This window comes from Rhinoraja longicauda, chromosome 2 (genome assembly GCF_053455715.1).
Source record: "Rhinoraja longicauda isolate Sanriku21f chromosome 2, sRhiLon1.1, whole genome shotgun sequence".
NCBI lineage: Eukaryota > Metazoa > Chordata > Chondrichthyes > Rajiformes > Arhynchobatidae > Rhinoraja > Rhinoraja longicauda.
In genome coordinates, this window is record NC_135954.1 from 49,895,948 (window position 1) to 49,919,269 (window position 23,322).

Here is a 23,322-nt window from a genome sequence, read left to right on the forward strand (position 1 = left end):
AAAAAAGGGAAAAAAAAAGACGGACAGACTGCTAGTCAGCCGCTGCCGTTAGGCGCCGCCACGTGACAATGTTCCTATCTTAAAGCCTTTTAAATTCCACTGTCATATCTGCCACCGCGGCATGTTATCATATTATAGGAAGGAACTGCAGATGCTGTGTTAAACCGAAAATAGACACAAAATGCTGGAGTAACTCAGCAGGACAGGCAACGTCTCTGGAGAAAAGGAATGGGTGATGTTTCGAGACCCTTCTTCAGACGTTTCGGCCCGAAACGTCACCCATTCCTTCTATTCAGAGATGCTGCCTGTCCTGCTGAGGTACTCCAGCATTTTGTGTTTATCCACCCCATAATGGCAGTGTGGTCCAGGCATGCATTACTCTCTGAGTAAAAAACTAGCCCCGCATGTTTCCTGTTTGCCCCTCTCATCTTAAAGCCATGTTTTCTAGACATTGACATTTCTACCCTACGAAATATTTTCTGATTTCCACTTTCTCTATGCCTCTCTAATTTTACATTCTTCTATCACGTCTCCTCTCAGCCTCCGACACTTCAGAGAAAACAATCCGCGTTTGGAAATGTGTACACAGAAATTAGAATTGCACAGGAACAGGCCCTCCAGCTCCCATGTTGTGTCAAACATGATACAAAGACCATAATCCATATGCCTCCATTCCCTGCATATCCATGTGCTCAGCCAAAAGGTTCTTAAATGCCACTATCGTACCTGCCTCCACCACCATCCCCGGCAGCATGTTCCAGGCTCCCACCACCCTTTGTATAAACAAATTGCCTCGCACATCTCCTTTAAAGTTTCCGCCTCTCACTTTAAAGCTATGCTCTCTCGTGTTTGATATTTCCATCCTGAGGTCTACCCTATCTAAGCCTCATATAATTTTATATACTTCTATCAGGTATTCCCTCAACCTCCGGCGTTCCAGAGTAAACAATCCAACAATCTGTCCAACCTCTCTTTGTAGTTAAGTCCTGTATTGGGGTGACCAGAACTACACCCAATACTCCAAATGTGGCCTAACTAAGGAAGATGAGTGCTCATGGTATCGAAGGGGAGATACTAGCATAGGCAGCAGGTTGGCTGGATGGCAGAAGGCAAAGAGTGGCAATAAATGGGTCTTTTTCTGATTGGCTGCCAGTGACTAGCGGAGTTCTGCAGGGGTCGGTGCTGGGACCGCTGCTCTTCTCCTTGTATATTAATGATTTGGATGAGGAGATTGAAGGCTTTGTGGCCAAGTTTGCAGATGGAATGAAAATAGTTGGAGGGGCAGGTAATGTAGAGAAAGCAGGGACTCTGGAAAAGAACTTGGTTGGGAGAGTGGGCAGAGAAGTAGCAGATGGAATACAGTGTAGCAAAGTGTGGAATCATGGATTTTAGTAGTAGGACTATTTTCTAAATGGGGATAGAATCCAGAAATTGGTGCAAAGGGACTTGGGAGTGCTGGTGCATGATTCCCAAAAAGTTAATTTACAAGTTGAATCGGTAGTAAGGAAGGCAAACGCATTGCTCGCATTTATTTTCAGGGGGACTAGAATGCAAAAACATAATGCAAAAATGCAAAAATGCAGTGGCATTTAAAATGCAAGAATGCAAAAATGTAATGCTGAGGCTCTATAAAGTGCTGGTCAGGCCGCATTTGAAGTATCGTGAATAATTTTGGACCTCATATCTGAGGAAGGAAATGTTGATTCTGGAGAGGGTCTGGAGGAGGTTTACAAGAATGATCCCAGGAATGAGTGGGTTAACATATGATTAGCATTTGACGGCATTGGGCCTGTACTCGCTGGAGTTTAGAAGGCTGAGGGGGGACCGCATTGAAACTTACCGAATAGTGAAAGGAATGGATATAGATAAGGAGAGTATTTCCACTTGTGAGAGAGTCCAGGACCAAAGGTCATAGCCTCAGAATTAAAGTATGCTCCTTTAGGATGCAGATGAGAAGGAATTCCTTTAGTCAGAGGATGATGAATCTGTGGAATTCGTTGCCATAGAAGGATGTGGAGGTCAACGGATATTTTTAAGGCAGAGATAGATAGATTCTTGATTAATACGGGTGTTGCGGGTTATGGGAAGTAGGCAGGAGAATGGGGTTAGGAGGGAGAGATAGATCAGCCATGATTGAATGGCGGAGTAGACTTGATGGGCTGAATGGCCTAATTCTGCTCCTATCACTTATGGTCTTATGACCTAAACAACGTCATAAAAAGTTGCGTCCCTATCTACTTGTGTTGTCACTTTTATGGACCCCACGATCCCACTGTACATCATTGTTATAGAGCGTATGCCATTAATTGTATATATTTTCCTTTACGTTTGACCTCCCAAATTGCAACACTTGCTTGGATTAAAGACCAACTACCTTTCCTCCACCCATCTCTGTAGCTGAATGTAGATGGGTCTATATCCCGATGTATACTTTGACAGTCTTTCTCACTGTTGGTGACTCCAGCAATCTTGGTGTCATCTACAAACTTACAAACCAACCCATCTACATTTACATCCAAGACATTTATATATATCACGAACAAAAGAAGTCTTAACACAAAACCCTGTGGACTCCATTGGTCTGACCTCCAGCCTGAATATTATCCTTCCACCCCAACCCTTTGTCTTCTATCACTAAGCCAGATATGGATCCATGCAACCAGGTCACTGTTAATTTCATGCATCTTAATCTTCTAGATCAGCCTACCATGGCGGACTTCACCAAATGCCTTCCTAAAATCTATGTGGACAACATCCACCACTCTACCCTCAATGACCTTTGTCACATCCTCAAATAACTTGATCAAGTTAATACGACATGACCCTCTACATACAAAGCCATGCTGACCGTTTTGAATTAACGCATTCCCTTTCAAATGTTTGTAAATCTTATTACGAAGAATCCTCAGCAATAGCTTCCATACTATTGGAGAGGATTATTTGGAAATGATTTACTTCCATTTGGAACATAATGGGTTAATTAGGAACAGTCAGCATTGCTTTGTACACAGGAGTTCGTGTCGTATTAATTTGATCAAGTATTTTTGATCAACTGACCAATAGTAGCCTAGATTTTTCATACTTTCTTTTTTAATTAAAGGCAAGGCAAGGCAAGACAAGTTTATTTATATAGCACATTTCATACAGCAATGGCAATTCAAAGTGCTTTACACAGAGCATAAAAGTACAGAACAAGAAGAAAAGGTACGAAAATACAAATAATAAGAGTAATAAGATAAATAAATAATAGTTATAAGTAAGATTAATAGAGTAATGGGGGGTCATGACAGAAGCCTCCTCGTAAAGGAACACCAATTGCTACTCTCCAGTCTACCGTGACCTCGCCTATGGCTGGAGAAACTTACAGCATTTTATGTTTTAATTTAGGAGGATGTATATGCTAATTTCTGACACTTTCAGTTTCATTTTGAAGGGAATAAACATTGTCCATTCATACCCCTGGATAAGCAAGAAATTATATTAAAATAGGCAGCACAAAAACATGTACAATAGGTTAAGTGGGGAACCATTTTATGAACATAAAGGTATACATTGCGACTTACTTTCTCGATCATCTGTTCAGGAATGCCACGGATTCTAGCATAATAGTACAGGTGCTCACGGCCAGTCAAGAGATCGTCCAATGCATCATACTGGGGACAGTAGCCAATCATAGTCCCATCAATACTGCTACCCAGAATATCTTGTTCAAATCTAGTTCATAAGAGATGAACATGTCATGACAAAAAATCAGAAAAAAAATGGTTATTAGTGTGGAATGCAGGCAGAGGAGTTCAAGGGATGGAAGGTTCCTTATCATGTGTTAAAAGCCATATTATGCAATGAAGAAACTGGGAAATCTAATAATAACCTAACAAATTAATCTCCACATAGGAATGCTTTTTTAGTTATTAATTGTTTTGAGAGACAACGAGAATTCAGCCCAGCTGGCAACGCCGCTCTCAGCATGCCTGCTATTAGTTAGGTTTCGAGCAAGATTGACAACTATACTGGAGCAGTCTTTGTCAAAATACATTTAAAATGTTACTGATGAAAATGAATGCCCATCCAAGTGTCAGGTGCCAATATTCCATATAAAGTAATAACGGATTAATCATTGGATTGGCCTCTTTTACTTCTTTTCCTGAAGCAGTACCTTGAGTTCATGGATGATTTGCTTCCATTCTGGTTTTGTACATTCTGAGGTGATTGATGAGGTAAATATAATGAATATCTTTTGCCCAGGATGGAAATGCCAAAGACTAGAGGGGATAGCTTTAACGTGAGAAGGGCAAAGTCTGAAGAAGGGTCTCGACCTGAAACGTCACCCATTCCTTCTCTCCAGTGATGCTGCCTGCCTCGCTAAGTTACTCCAGCTTTTTGTGTCTATCTAAAGTTTAAGGGAGATGTACGGGGCAAGTTTTTGTTTTACCTGGTGGGTGCCTGGAATGTGCTGCCAGGAAAGATGGTAAAGGCAGATATGATTGGGGAACTTGAGACTTTTAGGCACATGAGTGTGCAGACAATGGAAGGATGTGGATCATGCGCATGGAGAGAGATTAGTTTAACTTGGCATATGTTTGGAACAGACATTATGGACTGAAGGGCCTGTTTCTGCACTGTGATGTGCTGTGTAAATATGGAGAGTACAAGTTATTTTACGATGGGACAGAAGGTGGCTGATGGGGTAGATAGTGGAGAGTTTGTGAGGTGATATACTCCTTCCTCGGTGTGTTCCCTATGCATGCCCGCAAGATTCTCAATACCATCCCATATGCTCCTTCCCCAATTTCAGCAACTACAGGCGAGAGGTTTCCTGGAGTTAGTGGGAATGTTGGACTTCTTTCTTGGAAGCTTTGGGAACATGCGTGAGTTTTTTTCCCTTTCTGCATTGTAATCTCCTCCCATAACAGAACAGTGCGTTTGTTTCAGGGACCTGATATAGTGCAAGTAAATGATAGTTGGCTTCATGCTGATGACTGAGAGTTGTTCTGGGAGAGAAACCTGACCTTCACTCACTTATCCTTCCAATACATTTGGAGAATTTTAGACTTTAGACTTTAAAGATACAATGCAGAAACAGGCCCTTCGGCCCACCGAGTCTGCGCCAACCAATTATCCCCATGCACTAGCACTGTCTTACACATTAGGGACAATTTGCAATTTTACTAAAGCCAATTAACTGACAATCCTATACGTTTTTGGTGTGTGGGAGGAAACTGGAGCACCCTGGGAAAATCCACGTGATCACAAGGGGAATGTACAAACACCGTACAGACAACACCCGTAGTCAGGATCCATTTTGTGGAGAAAGCATTACAGTGTCTTGAGCTTGTCAGCATCAAGGGATCACTGCTGTCCATTTACAAATGTTGTGTCTTTTCTATGATCTTCATTATCAAACACCCTTTTGATCAATTGACCAAAGGATGGAATATTGCATTGAAGGTGGTGTTGAATTTCATCACTGATGACTACATTCACTGAGAGGTGGCTCCCGAGAAATGTGAAGTGATCAACAACTTTTTAAGTGAAGTAAATTTTCTCTTGGCCCTCATCTAAAGTTTTCGGGGGCGGGGCGGGGGCGGGGCGGGGGCGGGGGGGGGCGGGGGGGGGGGGCGTTTAAGCTGAAAATGACTGTCTATTGATTCCATGTTAGGATGAACTGAAGGATGTTAAGACATTCACTAGTTTTGTCTCGAGTAGCTGAGATGTCAGACTAGTGCATTCTTGATGGCAAAGCTCACCCTGCATAGATAATGTTACTCTACTTGTTTGCCCCTCGAGAAGAAGGTGTATCCATAGCTTTGTTATTTAAACTGACTGACATGTCTCATTCGCTGGAGCAACATTATTGTCAAAGTGTCTGCGTTCCTGAACAATAATAGTAGGGAGGTGATCAGATTTATCACTGCTGGGATTGTCCAGGCAAAATTCCATATCCTGAACATTTTGTGTATGGCTTCAACAGCTTGTTATACTTTACAGTCCCACCTGTTCTGCACCAGTAATTGTGTCTTAAACTTCAAATTTAGAAGAGTAGACCATCCTAATATCCGAGTAAGCCAGGTAAATAATTGTAAAACTCTTAACTGCATATGACTTGGGCTCAATAAGAATTGAAAGGTTTATTAAATCCTATTTTGTTTAGGACCATTGAAGTTGACAAAAAGGACCTTGTCATCAGAGAGGTCTAGCAACAATGTGCTAATTTATTGTGCCAAAAAGTGGCATGTTAACTTATGAAAGAAATTATGGCAAATGAAGGAAGAATGGAAACCTGCTAAAAAGATATAAAATGAAATATGTAGTGTTTGCTTGGAAAAGTGAAAGACTGGAGCGACTAGGCTTGTATACACTGGAATTTAGAAGGATGAGAGGGGATCTTATTGAAACATATAAGATTATTAAGGCGTTGGACACGTTAGAGGCAGGAAACATGTTCCCAATGTCGGGGGAGTCCAGAACCAGGGGCCACAGTTTAAGAATAAGGGGAGGCCATTTAGAACAGAGATGAGGAAAAACCTTTTCAGTCAGAGAGTTGTAAATCTGTGGAATTCTCTGCCTCAGAAGGCAGTGGAGGCCAGTTCTCTGAATGCTTTCAAGAGACAGCTAGATAGAGCTCGTAAGGATAGCGGAGTCAGGGGGTTTTGGGGAGAAGGCAGGAACGGGGTACTGATTGAGGATGATCAGCCATGATCACATTGAATGGTGGTGCTGGCTCGAAGGGCCGAATGGCCTACTCCTGCACCTATTGTCTATTGTCTATAGTAGCGCTGCTGTTTCTTCAATGGAATAACCACAAAATTAATCACCAGTGAAGTCTTTGTTATATGGACCTCATATAGCAGCAATGGATCAGGAAATCAACAGTCAACTGTCATCTAACTTTAAGGCCTGAAGTTTTGGTCACATAATTACCCAGTAGCAGTTCTAATAGTTGCATGTCCTGAAGATGATCCTACATCTCCTGTCAGCATCTTGAATGTCGTCGTTTTCCCAGCTCCATTCACTCCCAGGAGACCAAAGCACTAATACAAAAATAAATTGTTGAAATTTTATGAGGTATTTTCAGAAACAAAAACAAATACATATTTCATCCTGCAAAGTCAAATGCAGCCTGAATGAATTCAACAATATATAGGTTATACATTGCAGATTATTTCTCTTTTTCCACATCTATGACAACTAGAACAAAATGTCAACACTTAAGTTTCCTCCTTTAACTGGAAAGGGTGCAAATAAATTCTTGAGGATGTTACCAGGTCTGGAGATTTTGAGTTATAAGGAGAGGATGGATGATGATGCGTATCTGGAACAAGCGGCTTCATATATGGAACATTGCTGCCACATGCAGCGGCAGGCAATAGATAGGACTATTCAGTGAACCTTTGTAACTTTGTCAATGCCAAAACGTGGCGACACTTGTGTACTGCCTCGGTAAGGTCTGCTACATGATTTTACTGGGTTGTATGCAAAACAAAGCATTTCACTGCACCTATGTACATATGAAAATATCATGAGTATCATGAATCATTGAATTATTGCATAATTGAACAAGCTGCCAGAGGAAGTGGTAGAGATTGGTATAATTTTAATATTTAAAAGACGCTGGGACAGGTACATGGATAGGAAAGGTTTGGAGTTATATGGACCAGGTGCAGGCAAGTGGATCAAGCTCCATTGGGCAACTTGTTCGGCATGATCAAATCGTACCGAAGAGTCTGTTTCCTTGCTTTATAACTCTGTGATTCTACGAATCTTTCTAAAACTGGTTTTATTGTTGAGGTAGTATTCATCAGGCAAAGACTCCAGAAATCAGTCTCTGTCCCCATCCTGAAATACAGGCCAGACAAAGTGCTTACAGTAGAGACATGGAAGTAGATACTATTATCTTTCAGTGCATATTGGAGATATTTTCCAAATGCAGAAATTCTAATATCTAAATTTCTGCAAATGCATTTAGGAAAAATCAAACAAAAGATCAGGACATGATGAAAAAGAAAATATTCCAGGTTTTTTAAAAAATCGGGAATATGGTCATTGTTGCACATGTACAGTTACTCAGAACTAGTTGAAGGCAACTTACACTACTCCTATGCAGCTTCACGCTCTTTCTTAAAGCATTATCTTTTTAAAGAAAGTAATATGTTGGGTGTGAGAATGTTTTGGAACTATGTGCCCCATGTTTGACGTCTGATATGGTGTCATATCAGCCACTGTTATTAGTTGTATGTTATTTGCCATCCATATATGTCGCTGGTTCAAAGCTATATCTTTGTTACATGCCTTGCTATATAGTATCACAGAAGAATCTATGGATTTTATAGATTCATTTGAGTGAATTTCAACAGTTTAAATTAGGAAAAACATGTTAAATTGTTTTTCAAAATTCCAATGAGTATTATTGTATTTCATGAAAATAGCATAAAATTGACTTCTTACCAATAAGTTCATGAATCATGGCTAACGTTATACTATAAATTTAATTACTATTGTACAAATTCGATCTAGCAGAGGTTCCAAAATCAATTACACATACTGGCAAGAAATCTTTTTAAAAAAAGCATTTAAATGTTATATTTAGTAGCCAGATAAAGGTTGGGGAAAATGTTACTGAACATGAAGCTTTAAAAAACAACATTTACACATACCTCTCCTATCGGAACTCCCATGCTGATTCCTCTTACAGCTCTAATATTTTTGTTTAGAAAACGGTAATTTTTCTTTAGGTTGTGAATCTGTATAACATCATTGCATGCTTCTCCATTCTGAAGCCGTTGGTATTCCTGTTTCACATCTTCATCATCATGATTGTTACTTTCAGCATCCAGAGAATTATTGCATCTAGACAAGATAAAATTGGATGTATAACTTTTGTCTTTATTTGAAGTACCATTAAAGATTCAGAGTAACTCAACACCATTATTTGAAAAGGAATGGGGAAAGATTCAATTTGGCAATAGGCCAAACTAAAAGCTGTTATTTTGGACTGGATTATGTATCTGTCCATATATTGGGCCTCCTAATGCAAGCATTCAATATCTAGAGCAATCTTGAACCTAGCCCTGAGGAAATTTACAAATTTTTAATCGTTTGTTGCCTGCTCTACAACAATGCCATTCAGAGGCCAAGTCATACAGGACAAAGACGTGGAAGTGTAAGAAAAAAAATGAAAATGCTGTAGGACCATCAGTGCTATCAAATGAAAGAGATCAATAGTCAATAGTCGTTTATTTGTCACATACACATAAATGTGTAGTGAAATGAAACATTACCCGCAGTTGAACAATAAGACCAATAAGAATAATCAATAAAAATGCAATAACACATACAATCACAAACTAACACCAAACAAAAAGAAACATCCATCACAGTGAGTCTCCTCCAGTCCCTCCTCACTGTGATGGAAGGCCACAATGTCTTTCTCTCTTCCCCTGCCGTCTTGTCCCGCGGTCAGGCTGTTGGAGTTGCAACGTCGGGGCGGTCGGGGCGATGAAAGGCAGTACATTATTGATGAGTAATTCACCATAAGGTTTCACAATGTGAATCTTGGAAATGTTGCCTTCCCTTAATAGTTAACTGAAATAATGCAGGTATAATCCTTTACTGCCAGATCTCTGTGTAAATTTCTCCTGTTGCAGGAGCCTTAGAGATAGAAAGACGCTAACAGCTGATAGAGAGCTAGATAGAGCTCTTAAGGATAGTGGAGTCAGGGGGTATGGGGAGAAGGCAGGAACGGGGTACTGATTGAGAATGATCAGCCATGATCACATTGAATGGCGGTGCTGGCTCGAAGGGCCGAATGGCCTCCTCCTGCACCTATTGTCTATTGTCTATTGTCTATTGACTGAAACCACATGTGGCTTTTTTTAAGCAGCTTTGCACTGAAGACCCCAATTGCAACTGGGTGGATTTCAGCAACAGTCAAGGCCGTCTGATCCAGCCAATTGTTTTGGGCTAACTAGTGTGAAGTAGAAAGCACAAGGTCTCTCCCAGGGATTCAATGCTGCATTGCTATATATCCAATATTCTGCATGGAAGGAGTGCAAGGAATGCAGCAATGTATTGGAAGCTTGAATCCACACTCTAATGCTCCACTTAAGGACTGAAAAATTAAGGAATGCTCAAAGCTGACTTATGACAGCAGGAGTTTAAACTCCCAGTAAAAGCTGTCAATGCTATTAGATTCTGTTATTATGAACGAGATCTACTTTAAGGAACTGGCAACTTAACTTAATCTGTTGGTTGTCTACTAACTCCTCTTAAAAAACGCTACGGTTTGCCTTGAAATTACTTCAGGAAAGACCATTATCTCAATTACGAGGACCATCATATACTACCTGGAGTAGCAATACCAACCTCCCTGTTTTGTGATAATGACTCCTGATCGATTCGATTTACCAACTGCACCTATATGATATGACAGATGAACTATCCTGAGCCTTGAAACAGACTCATCTAAATTTCTTCCCCATAATTCTCCAGTTGCTCGTACCAGTGAAGTATAAAAGAAAGTAGTAGATATTTCATACCAGATGAATATGCTTGTATATTTTGAAGAATCTAAAACCATTAAGACGAAGCAAACAGTGGTGAACGCCGTATTTAGTTCTGTGTTCATACGCATTGTTCTGTGTTCATATACACAGATCTCTTATTTTAACTAATGATAGACTCAAAATATTGGAGTAACTCATTGGGTCAGGCAGCATCTCTGGGAAAAATGGATAGGTGACGTTTTGGGTCAGGACCCTTCTTCAGTCTGAATTAATTTCAGTGTGAAGAAGGGTCCGTTCAGAAACGTCACCTATCCATTTTCTCCAGAGATGCTGCCTGACCCGTTGAGTTACTCCTGTGTATTGTGTCTTTGATACAAACCAGCATTGGTGGCTCCTTTTTATTACATTTCTTATTTTTACTAGTTTTGAATTTACCCTACCCTTTTCAAAATTATAGAAGGGCCAAATGGACGATCATACCTGAGCTTGTGTAATAATTGTCCTTGGAACAGGAGTCGAATTAAAATAAAAAAGCATCCCTCCAGTGTTATCGCAACAAAGATCCAGCCAAGGTATTCCATCTTAAATGGACTTATGTACGAGTCTATCCCAAATTCCATGGTGAGATCAAATGTCAGCTGATTGTAGGATAGTTCTACCAATCCAAAGGACAGGCAGAACTGTGGGAAGATGATGAATGCCCAGCGAAGTACATTGTAAATTTGCAGTAAATTCTGCAGGAGGAAAAAGAAAACATAACACATGGAATAATAATTTCAGAGATAATTCCAATATTTTGAACACATATTTATTAATTAACCTACCACCGATATTATACTGATGTCTCTAACACCTTTTTCACATCAATCCTCTTTGTATTCATTGCTTGTTCTCACTTAATCTCTTTACCCTGACTAAAACATGATGATACCATTGCAACTTATATTTCTCCCTCTTTTCAAAATTGCAATCTGCATTCTATGCTTGGCTGACATAAAAAATCTAGAAGTAGCAACAAAAAATAATGTCAGTATTCCAAAATAATGTAGTCAAATGTGTTACGTTCATCATTACTGATGAGGTTAAGGGAATTAATACCATTGTTTAATAATCCATTTTTTTGGGGTTGTTTTTGTTCTGCAATGTTGCCTTAATTGAGGCCTGAATCCAAGTTTCAAAACAATAAATCTTATGCACCAGCATTTTCCTTATTAATTCTTTATAAGAACAGGTAAAAACATTACAAAGAAAAATACATCAACATTATGTATTAGGTTCAAGGCATTATGATATGAATGGAACTATTTCGAACTAATTTGAACCCAACTAGTTCTGCACTTTGATTCTTCACGGACATTGTCAGAATTCCAATTGGTCTATCACAATTTCTCTAGTGATATATGATTTATAAATTATTCTGTTTTTTTACATACCCTGTTGTTGGATAGAATTCCCAGAAAACGAGGAAGATAGGTTGCAAGAATTGTGCAAAGTCCCAGCACTAAATTAATTGCAGTGTAAGTTATAAAAGCAGTGTCTGAACTGGCGAAGAACCTTGAAAGGAGGTACATCCAGGGTAGTGTAGCAAATCTGAAAGAGGGACATAGAAATAAAACAGATGAGCAAGCAGGAAAACCAAAACCAATGCTTTCCCCTCACAGATGAATATTAATAAAAATTATGATTTGAAATGTTTATATTGTTTACATATCACATAGAACAGTGCAGCACAGGATCAGGCCTTTCAACACACAATGCTCATGCCAAACATGATGTCGTTAAACCTATCTCCTCTTTAATTTACTCTTTCTAAATTCCTAAGGTTCTGAATAGAAGTTACAAATTCAAAGGGCGATGAATTTCAACATGGGCTTTGTCCACTCTAAAATCTCCACTGTGCTTGCCATTGAGAAGATTGGTAAACTTGATTGAGCAATTTTATGTTGGGCTGATGTTTACCAATCTCCTCTCTAGAAAAATCTCAGACATTTGTGGACGGCACAGTGGCGCAGCAGTAGAGTTGCTGCCTTACAGCACCCTTAGCACTAGAGATCTGGGTTCGAACCTGGCCATGGGTGCTTATCTGTATGGAGTTTGTATGTTCTCCCTGTAACCTGCTTGAGTTTTCTCCAAGAACTTTGGTTACCTCCCATACTCCAAAGATGTATAGGTTTGTACTTTAATTGGCTTGGTATACATGTAAATGAATTGTCCCTAGTTAATGTGCCGGGATCGTTGGACGGTGCAGACTCGGTGGGTCCAAGGTCCTGTTTCTGTGCTGTATCTATAAACTAAGAACTAAATCTAAAACTTAAAACAAGCGTATCTCTCCAAACCCTGGAGATACTGTGGAGCTCCACCTCAGTGCCATTAATCCCTTCTTTTTCTGGGTTTCTGCTTTCAAAGTTTCCGATAAAAATGAGAAAAGTTCATTTTCATGAACTAGTGTGGAGGGACCAAAGGTAATTTAGATAGGGAGAGTGATGAGGTTCTGAACAAGAAACCCAAAGTAGTGTATATAGGATCCCAGGAACGGCACCAAGTTTGCAGGGGAATTTAACTTCAGTGATAACCATTTATTTGACAGCACCTCGCATGCTTTGATTTTAACCATGAGGAAGTTCAAGGATAGTATGAACATGGAAACACTGCCATCTGCAGGTTCCTGTCAGTAATCTGTGTGTGTTTTCCTTTATTCATTATCAGATTCTGGGGGTCATTGGTAAACCCAGCATATATTCGGCATTTCTAACCATCCTTGACAAGGTGAAGAGAAACTACCTTTGTTAAATGGTGCAGTCTTTCTGATGAAGGTACACTGAGAGAACTGTAGAGGAGAAAGTTCCAGGATTTAAATGATGATGAGTCAGCCATGTACTTTCAAGTCAGGATGGTGTTTGACCTGGAAAGGAACCTGCAGCGATGGCATTCCAACATACCTGCTACATTTATCCTTTTAGTTGATAAAGGCCAAGAGTTTAGGGGATGCTATCAGAGTAGCACACATGGTAGCCACTGTGCACTGGTGGTGAAGGGAATGCATTTTCAGGAAGGTTGACAAGGTGCCTATTAAAGGGTCGATTAGTCCTGGATAATGTTTAGCTTGAAAATTTTGATTTTCAACCATTTTTTATGGTTTTCAAAAATTAAAGCAGGATCTTGATCAGTTGGGTAAGTGGGCTGAGGAATGGTTATCTTGTGGCGCGTCGATAGAGGCCCGAAATAAAGGCAAGGAACCGGTATTTCGGGGGCGTTATGTTTTATTATACCTCGGTTATCAGACGGGTTGAGTCTGCCGGAATGGCTTCGCGCCCAAAACCTTGTCCTTATATACATGGTACCGGACCGCCCCCCTGGACTGGTCCATTCCCGTGCCGAGGGGTCGGTAGTAGTATGGCCCGACCCTTGGGAGCCGCCACAGGACCCCCCTCCAGAACCGGAGGCACGAAACGCACTGGTGGTCGCACAACCCGACCGGACCGCGTACGGTAATCGGTCGACAGAGGGGCCGGCGGAGGCACAGTTGGAGGGACAGGTGGTGGGTCCCGGAAGGGTGGGCGACCTCGTGGCCGAGGCTGGGCAACCCGCACCGGTTGGTCAATGTGTAAGTGGGCCGGCTTCAGGCGGTCAATTGACACTGCCTCCGACCGGCCCCCCATGTCCAAGACAAAGGTTGTCTGTCCGAGCTCCAGTACCCGGTACGGGCCCTCATACGGCCTCTGGAGTGGCGTCCGGTGGGCGTCACGGCGCAGGAACACAAAGGCGCAGTCCCGGAGGGCCGATGGCACGTAAGGGCGGAATGTCCCATGGCGGGACGTCGGCACGGGTGCGAGCTTGCCAACTCGCTCTCGGAGGCGCTGTAGGGTGGATGAGGGCGGTTCCTCTCGCCCCGGCAACGAGGGCACGAACTCCCCGGGCACCGTGAGCGGGGACCCGTATACGAGCTCCGCTGAGGATGAAGCCAGTTCTTCCTTGGGCGCAGTCCGGATGCCTAGCAAGACCCATGGTAGCTCGTCCATCCAGTCGGGGCCGGAGAGTCGCGCCTTCAACGCTGTCTTCAGCTGCCGGTGGAACCTCTCCACCAGGCCGTTTGCCTGCGGGTGATAGGCCGTGGTGTGGTGTAGCTGCATGCCCAACAGGTGGGCCATGGCCGACCACAGCACGGAGGTGAACTGTGGCCCCCGGTCCGATGAGATGACCACCGGCACCCCACTGCGAGCAATCCAGTGCGCGGCCTACGCACGAGCGCATGTGGCTGTAGATGTATCGGCCAGTGGTATGGCCTCTGGCCACCGCGTGAAGCGGTCCACCACCGTGAGGAGGTGGGTGATGCCCCGGGACGGCGGGAGCGGGCCCACAATGTCCACGTGCAGGTGGTCGAAACGTCGGCAGGGTAGACCGATCTCCTGGAGTGGCGCCCGGACGTGGCGTTGAATTTTTGCCGTCTGGCACGGAATACAGCTGCGGGCCCAGTGGCCAACCTGCTTGCGCAGACCGTGCCACATGAACCGCGCAGCTACCAGTGCGCTCGTCGCCCAGATGGATGGGTGAGCCAGCCCGTGGACCACGTCAAACACCCTCCTGTGCCACGCGGCCGGGACGATGGGGCGCGGCTGACCTGCCGACACATCGCATAGTATCGTCGCTGCTCCGGGGCCGAGGGGAACATCCTCAAGGCGGAGGCCAGAGATGGCAGTCAAGTAGGCGGGCATCTCCGCCAGGGCAGAATAATCAATGCCGGGCGCCACTTCTAAAACGGCATTGATGGCGGGGCGAGACAACGCGTCGGCCACCCGGTTTTCCTTCCCCTCGATGAAGCGGATGAAGGTGGTGAATTCCGAGATGTACGCTAACTGGCGCTGCTGTCGGGCAGACCATGGGTCGGAGACCTTTGCCAGGGCGAACGTGAGAGGCTTGTGGTCCGTGTAAGCGGTGAACGGGCGGCCCTCCAGAAAATAGCGGAAGTGACGAACGGCCAGGTACAGGGCGAGGGGCTCGCGGTCGAAGGCGCTGTACTTCCTCTGGGCATTGTTTAGGTGCCGGCTGAAGAAGGCCAGGGGGCGCCAACCCCCGTCCGTCAGTTGCTCCAGTACGGCACCAACCGGCAACTCTGAGGCGTCCACCATAAGGGCTGCCGGGGCATCCTCCCGTGGGTGAACCAGCAGCACAGCCCGAGCCAGGGCCTCCTTTACGTCGTCAAAAGCCGTTACCGCCTCGTCGGTCCACACGACGTTCTTACGCTTGCCCGCCAGCAGCTCGTATAGCGGCCGCATGATGTGGGCCGCGGATGGCAGGAACCGGTGATAAAAGGCCACCATGCCGACGAACTCCTGCAGGCCACGCACCGAGGACGGACGGGGAAACCGGCGGATGGCGTCTACTTTGTCCGGCAGGGGAACCGCGCCTTGTGAAGACACACGGTGGCCAAGAAAGTCAATTGTGGCTACGCCAAAGCGGCACTTGGCGAGGTTTATAGCCAACCCGTGCTCGCTGAGCCGCTGAAAGAGCTGCTGGAGGTGGGCACAGTGCTCCTGCCGCGAGCGGCTGGCTACCAAGATGTCGTCGAGATAGACGAACAGGAAATCCAGCCCGCGACACACGCCGTTCATTAACCGCTGAAATGACTGCGCGGCGTTCCTGAGGCCGAACGGCATCCGTACGAACTCGTAGAGTCCGAGCAGCGTGATGATTGCTGTCTTGGGCACATCTTCCGGGTGGACCGGGATCTGGTTGTTGCCTCGCACCAGATCCACCTTCGAGAATATCGTGGCACCGGCCAAATGGGCGTTGAAGTCCTGGATGTGGGGCACGGGGTATCGGTCCTCGATGGTAGCGACGTTCAGCCGCCGATAATCCCCGCAAGGTCTCCAGCCCCCGTTTGCCTTGGGGACCATGTGGAGTGGGGATGCCCATGGGCTGTTGGAAGGGCGGACGATCCCCAAGGACTCCATCGTGCGGAACTCCTGTCGTGCCAGGCGTAGCTTTTCAGGCGGCAGTCGGCGTGCTCGTGCGTGGAGGGGTGGGCCGGTAGTTGTTATATAATGGAACGCCCCGTGCTTGGGGGTCGACGACCGGAATTGCGGGGCCATAATGTCTGGAAACTCCGCCAGAACCCGAGCGAAATGGGAGTCCACGGACGACAGTGGGCGTACAACGGGCTCATTCAGCCGCAGCGCAATGGGCTCCATCGTGGCGGAGTGGACCAAGCGCTGCTGCCTGACGTCCACCAGGAGAGAATGAGCCCGCAGAAAGTCAGCCCCGAGCAACGGCTGGGAGACGTCGGCGATAGTAAACTGCCACGTGAAATGACTGGCGCCGAAAACGATGTGGACCGTGCGGACGCCATTAGTCCGAATGTGGCTCCCGTTTGCAGCGGTGAGGATGGGCCCTCGCTTCCCAGAACGAATGTCCAGCAGCGAAGGGGGCAGGACGTTCAACTCCGCCCCGGTATCCACGAGGAAGCGGCCCCCGGAGCGCCGATCCCAGGCGAAGAGGCGGTGAATCTGGCCGGCCGCCGCGGGGACTATTGGCAGCCGGCCCCGGCGTTTCCCGGGAACGTGCACGGCTGGCGGCATTGTCGGGCTGCAGCATCCCAGCGCTGGTGGTAATAACACCAGTGCCTCCTGCTGGTGCTGGCTGGAGCCTGCTGGTGTGGGACTGCAGGTGCATGTGCGGGTGCAGGACCCGCAATGGCCACCGGGGGCGATCTCGCAGGCCTCCGGGGCATAGCTGTCACTCCTTCCACTGCTCCCCCGCCCGACCGGAGAAAATCGGGCGCTTCTCGAGTGACGTTTAGCACGCTGACGTCATCACGGCGCGCCGCCCACAGCGCATCCGCGCGCCTGCCGAGGGCCCGGGTGTCTGCAAAGGAGGCGTCGGTGAGCTGCAGGCGAATGTCGGCCGGCAGCAGGTGCAGGTAAGTGTACTCAAACATCAGGCACGGTCTGTGCCCGTCGAGCAGCGCGACCATCTCCTTCAGGAGGCTAGATGGGCACCGGTCACCGAGGCCTGGCATGTGGAGGAGCCTTTCGGCCCGCTCCATTCGGGTTAGCCCGTAGGTTTGGAGCAGCAGCTCCTTAAGGGCTTCATATTTATCGTGGGCCGGGGGGTCCTGGAAGAACTCCGTTACCTCTTTGGCCGTGTCCTGGTCAAGGGCTCCCACCAGGTGGAAAAAACGGGTGTCATCCGTTGTGTTGCCCCGCAGCTGGAACTGGGCCTCCGCTTGGTAAAACCAAACGCGAGCCCGGGTGGTCCAGAAGGTCGGGAGCTTGATGCCTACCGCGTCAACAGCTGCGGCCTGGTCGGCCTGCAAGCCGGACGGACGGTCGGCTATCCATCGTTTGTCCATCGTAGTATGAATGGACCGTCGAGGTCACCAATGTGGCGCGTTGATAGAGGCCCGAAATAAAGGCAAGGAGCCAGGTATTTCGGTGGCGTTATTTTTTATTATACCTCGGTTATCAGACGGGTCGAGTCTGCCGGAATGGCTTCGTGCCCAAAACCTTGTCCTTATATACATGGTACCGGACCGCCCCCCCCTGGACTGGTCCATTCCCGTGCCGAGGGGTCGGTAGTAGTATGGCCCGATGCTTGGGAGCCGCCACAATCTGATTTTAATGCAGATAAATGCAAGGAGTTACATTTTGGGAAGTCAAAAAGGGCAGGACCTTCACAATGGACTGTAGGACCCTGGGAAGTGTTCTGGAGCAGACAGGTTTAGGAGTGCAAGTACATAGTTCCTTAAAAGTGGCGTCACAGGTACATAGGGTGGTCAAGAAGGCTTGGGATGTTATGTTACAGTTGTACAAGACATTGGTGAGGCCACGTTGGAGTATTATGTTGTTTTTGTCACACTGCTATTTAAATTAGGTTGTTAAGCTGGAAAGAGTGCAGAGAAGATTTGAGGATGTTGCCAAGATTTGAGAGCCTGAGCTATAAGGAGAGGATTTTATTCTTTGGAGCACAGGAGGTTGAGGGGTTATCTTATAAGATCATAGAGGAATAGAATGGTAGGTTCCTGAAGTGGTGTGTAGAGAAGAGAGATTCAGGAGTACAAATACAGTTCCCCAAAAGTGGACGTCGCAGGTAGACACGATGGTTAAGGTGACTTTAGCACGTTGACCTTCATCAGACGGGGCTTTGAGTACTGGAGTTGAGATGTTACGTTGCCGTTGTAAAGGATGTTGATGAGGCCTCATTTGTTTAGTCATCCTGTCATAGGAAAGACATCATTGAGTGGATGTTGCCAGAACTCGAGGACCTGAGTTAAAGGTAGAGATTGAACAGGCTACGATGTTGTTCCTCGGAGCATAGGATACTGAGGGGTGATCTTATAAAGCTGTTTAATATCACAAGGGCCATTGATAAGGAGGATGCATACAGTCATTTTCCCAGGAAATCAGATGGTGCCGATTATATGGAATGAGCTGCTAGAGGAAGTAGTTAAAACAGGTACAATAACAACATTTAAAATATATTCAAACTGGAACATAGATTGGAAACTTTTAGATGAATATGGGCCAACCTAGGAAGTGGGTCCAGCTTAGGTAGGCACCTGGGTTATCATGGATATGTTTGATCGTGTGACCTATTTGCTTGTTGTACTACTTTATGACTGAATCAACACAAAAAAAAAACATGGATACCACTGTGCTCACATTGACACTAAGACTGCAATGCAGTCAGTCCATCCATGGGTCTATCTAAGTTTTAGCCTGTGAAACCACACCTGACCCCTGCACCCTGGCTCCAAATGCACACCAACTATTAATAGTTCATTACTTGCCAACGCAAGACCTGAAATGAAACTGGGCCTTCGGCAAACTGAACTCACAAGAGACCACAGGAGAATGCTCTAGTGGAATGCACCATAGCACTCCTGTAATACATAGCCAACCTTGTGAACACACAGATATTAGATAATGAGAACTTTGTGTTCACTTCTCGTGATGTTGTAAGGGAGTTTGAGAATCAGGAGGTTTCTCAACCTCATCAACCATGGTACTTCACTATTTCTTCATTGGAAATCAAAAAGTGCAACCATAACATTATGTGCAACAGCACATAGTGATCAGCAGTGTTAATCTAGGATACATTTCCCTTTCAAGGTTAGAAGAATTGAGGTCTGCCATGAAGCTGGTGCCACTATCTTAATTGCAGTTAGCAAAATCAACTTTAATCAAGGATTAAATCTAGGATTGTTTCCAATATTTGAGCTCAGTTCCACAGAATGAAATTTATTTTAAAGTTTATTTATTTATCTTTATGCATACTGCCTCGCATAGTTCTTACCCAAATAAGATCAGCAGTAGGGACGTGGCTCCTAGATTGACTCTGTAAGTGAATGCTGAAAACTGGAAAGCTGCAAAGACACAAATGCACAGCACCACGGGGACCAGATACAAGATCTAGACAAAGAGAAATAAAAAAACTATTTTACTGATGAAAGAAGAAAAAAACAAAGAACCCAGCAATTATCCATTGTAGGATAAAACTTCAACGTTGTTCCACTGATCACATCTCCTTTTCCGGTCACTGAATCAGACTCTCTTCCTTCTGTTCAACCCAGAACAGAGGACCCACCAACACTCCTTATGGCATTGATGTATCTGACAATATTGCCCTCCAGAATAAATGTCAAGTCTACATATCTTCCTCCCTCCCCACCAACTGCATAACAAACAATTGGCTATTCACAATAATGCTTTAATATCCCCAAAACCTTGTGAGAAATGTGCCAGTGCCATAAAATATGCATATTTTCAACCAGATCGTCATTTGAAGGGAAATGTGAATTGAGCATATTTTATGTCACCACCTTGGCGTTGTAACCATTTATTGAGAACATTTTAATAGTCAAAGCATCTGCTTCATGTAGCAATCCTCATGGATTTTATCCTTCTGTCAATTTGCTACCCCTGTTTTGAAGTTGAACATCTTATCCCACAAATCTGTATTCATTACACATTGTTGGAATTAGTTTCTTACTTGGTATGCACAGAAAACTATTACTACAGGTTGGGAGGAAATATGAGAAACAATCCTTCAGATTCCTGACTAAAGAAGGATATTTGATCGTAAGTGATGGAAGGAATAGAAACTTCATATATCCATACCATATCGCACAGGAAGTTTGTGATCCAGTACAGTCTGCAACCCAGACCAGAGATATGTTGTAGCCTTTTCTGTCCCGTGAGTCTATCTTGTACAATGTAGCTGCCAATGCTTGCTGTCAAAATAGAAAAGCCCAGAAGGATACAGAACGCAACTCCACACTGTCGAAGATTCTCCAAGCTTCAGAAAGAAACAATATGAAAATAATTCAAGAGTCAGATGCAATAGTATATGTTAACTTTATGTATATTAATTTACCAATTTACAGCAGGTTAACAAATAAACAAACAAAAACATTTACTGTTAAAGAAAAAATGCTCACACGGCAAGTACGTTGCAAGAAATCATTGCAATGTATCCCAGTTGTACTCTTTTGCTCTTACTGAAAGAACCATTCCCCACCCAGAGTATCTAAACACAGAATCAACCTTATGAATCAACCTCTAAAGTAAAAAGAGAAAATACTGGAAACACTCAGCAAATCAGATAGCATCTTTCAAAAGTGAAACTGAGCCTACATTTCAGGTTAAAGGCCCTTTATTACAACTGGGAAAGAGAAAAAAATAGATATTTTTAAATTACCAAGAAGGTTGAGGGGGAATGGGGTTGGATAGGAAAAAGGAAATATCACTGATAGGGCAAGGCCAGAATCACCATGGAGATATGTTGTAGAGGTCCTACAGTAGATATGTTAATGAGTTAACTTAAAAGAAAAGTTTTAAAAATGGGATAAAACCAATGAGATGGGGTCATTTAGAGAGTGAGAATACGGAAAAGGCGAAAATGCAGGATTTTGTGAGGGAGAGAAAAAACTGAGCCAATATCATAGAGAATGATGCCTAGCAGCAATTGTTGGTTTTGAAGCAGCCCTAGAAAGCTAGTCACATGGATCATCCCAGACAAAAGATAAAGTGTTGTGTCTCAAGCTTACATTGAGCATTGTTATAACAGAACAGGACTCTACAGGAAGATGGGTCAGGTATGGAGCAGGATGGAGAATTAAAATGGTAGGTGACAGGCAATGATGAGCTGCCCTGTGGATTAAATGTGTGTTCTAATATTTAATAAGCTTATAAAACCAGTATGTAGAGAAGCACGAGTACACATAAAAAATATGGCATTCACAATACTAGTATTCTGTTAATGCTCATACTCCATGACGATTGCATTAGTTAGAAAGCACGGAACCAGGCTTTCTTACAGAATCACCAAGGTGCTCTTGCTTCCATGACCTCTGGGTTATGGACCCAGCATTTTCCCACCACATCATTCTGTTTATATTTGTACATTACTTAACTATAGTTTGCATTGAAAAGTTTGTAAACCGACTTACATTTTGTCATCACTCAGAAGAGCACCACGATAAGGATGGCTGTGTAATGTAATTCCTAATCAAAAAGAATATTTATAGATTATCAAGTTATTCTCAAAGCCAGAATACTTGAAGCAAAATCAGATCAAAGTTGTATCAAAACAATTTTTAAAGGAGAAAATTCTACACTTAGTCAAGTCTCCCTAAAATTTGTGTCATTGACCAAACTTGACTGCCCTACCAAACACCTATGAGTCTGCCCCAGTCTTTTCTGAGATTACACATTTTTGTTTACATCAAAGGTTATCTATATATGTAGGTTGTAGTTTTGATAAGTAAAGCATAGTACAGTTGGTAAATTATTAAAACTATAGCAATAGATCATCGTGCCACAAGAGTTTGTGCATACAAACTTCCAATATTATTAGTTTAAACATGCTTTCATTTGACTTACCATAATCTGTCCTGTTAGTATCTGTTGGTAGGTTGGCCCAGAGGATGAGGTTATTGAGTTGGTTTAGGAGTGCTGGTTCTGCATGAAAGCCCCTTTGATTATACCATACCTATGAATAGGCCAAAAGGACAATATTTTTTCATGGATTTGATTCTAATATTCATAATCAGATATAAAATGTTAATAAATATGAAGAGAAATGTTTTTAAATTCCTTGGCAAGAAGCACAAGTAAGTGACTTGGCCTTCGAGTCACAGAGTCATAGGTATAAACATGGAAACAGGCCCTTCGGCCCACGCCCACCAAGATGCACCATCTACACTGTCCCACCTGCCTGCGTTGGGCCCATATCCTTAGCGATAGTGGATCCAAGTAAGGAGCAGTTGATTGGCAGATGAGACAGGTGGCGAGAGAAAGGTGAACATAGTTACAAATGCTGGAGGTGAAAAGTGGAGAAGACAAAAGGTTGCAAATGGTGGAATCTGATAAGAAAGGAAGGTGGGGAGTGAAAATGCAGATCCAGAGAGAGGGATAGTGTATAGAAGAGAACGGGGTTGGACAGCAGAAAGAAAAATGGGGGATCCAGAGAGTGGAGGGGTAGGTGATGAGTACCTCAACCCAAAATTCATCTGTCCATTTCCCTCCACAGATGTTGTCTGACCTGCTGAATTCCCTCAGCAGTTTATTTTTTGCATATGTACTGCCTCTGAATCAGACGATTGTGTATTCAAACTACAAATTAGTTATAATGTCTGGAACTTTTGTGGAAGATGTAAGACTGACTTTCTCTCTTCTCTTTTTCCATCTTTTCTTCTAATGGTTACGCAGACCCGGGAATGGAAGGAAATCAGATGGCTTCGAAAGCCCTGTGTGTTTAACATTTCACGGCACTTGGCATATACTCTCTGGAGTTTGGAAAGATAAGGGGGGACATTGAAACT

At 44.1% G+C, this 23,322-nt stretch overlaps 1 protein-coding gene across 1 annotated transcript in view; it reads right to left on the bottom strand.

Annotated features, from left to right (window-relative positions):
- The window catches only part of LOC144609539 (uncharacterized), a 233,413-nt gene that overhangs the window by 23,096 nt on the left and 186,995 nt on the right, over positions 1 to 23,322 (bottom strand). The window contains exons 50-58 of the mRNA XM_078428046.1: positions 22,382 to 22,490; positions 21,949 to 22,003; positions 20,618 to 20,795; positions 19,794 to 19,909; positions 11,936 to 12,092; positions 10,983 to 11,236; positions 8,655 to 8,847; positions 6,922 to 7,031; positions 3,564 to 3,714 (exon numbers count right to left, since the gene is read on the bottom strand). Of these exons, the coding sequence (XP_078284172.1) occupies positions 3,564 to 3,714; positions 6,922 to 7,031; positions 8,655 to 8,847; positions 10,983 to 11,236; positions 11,936 to 12,092; positions 19,794 to 19,909; positions 20,618 to 20,795; positions 21,949 to 22,003; positions 22,382 to 22,490 (1,323 nt within the window). The remainder of the gene's footprint in view (positions 1 to 3,563; positions 3,715 to 6,921; positions 7,032 to 8,654; positions 8,848 to 10,982; positions 11,237 to 11,935; positions 12,093 to 19,793; positions 19,910 to 20,617; positions 20,796 to 21,948; positions 22,004 to 22,381; positions 22,491 to 23,322) is intronic.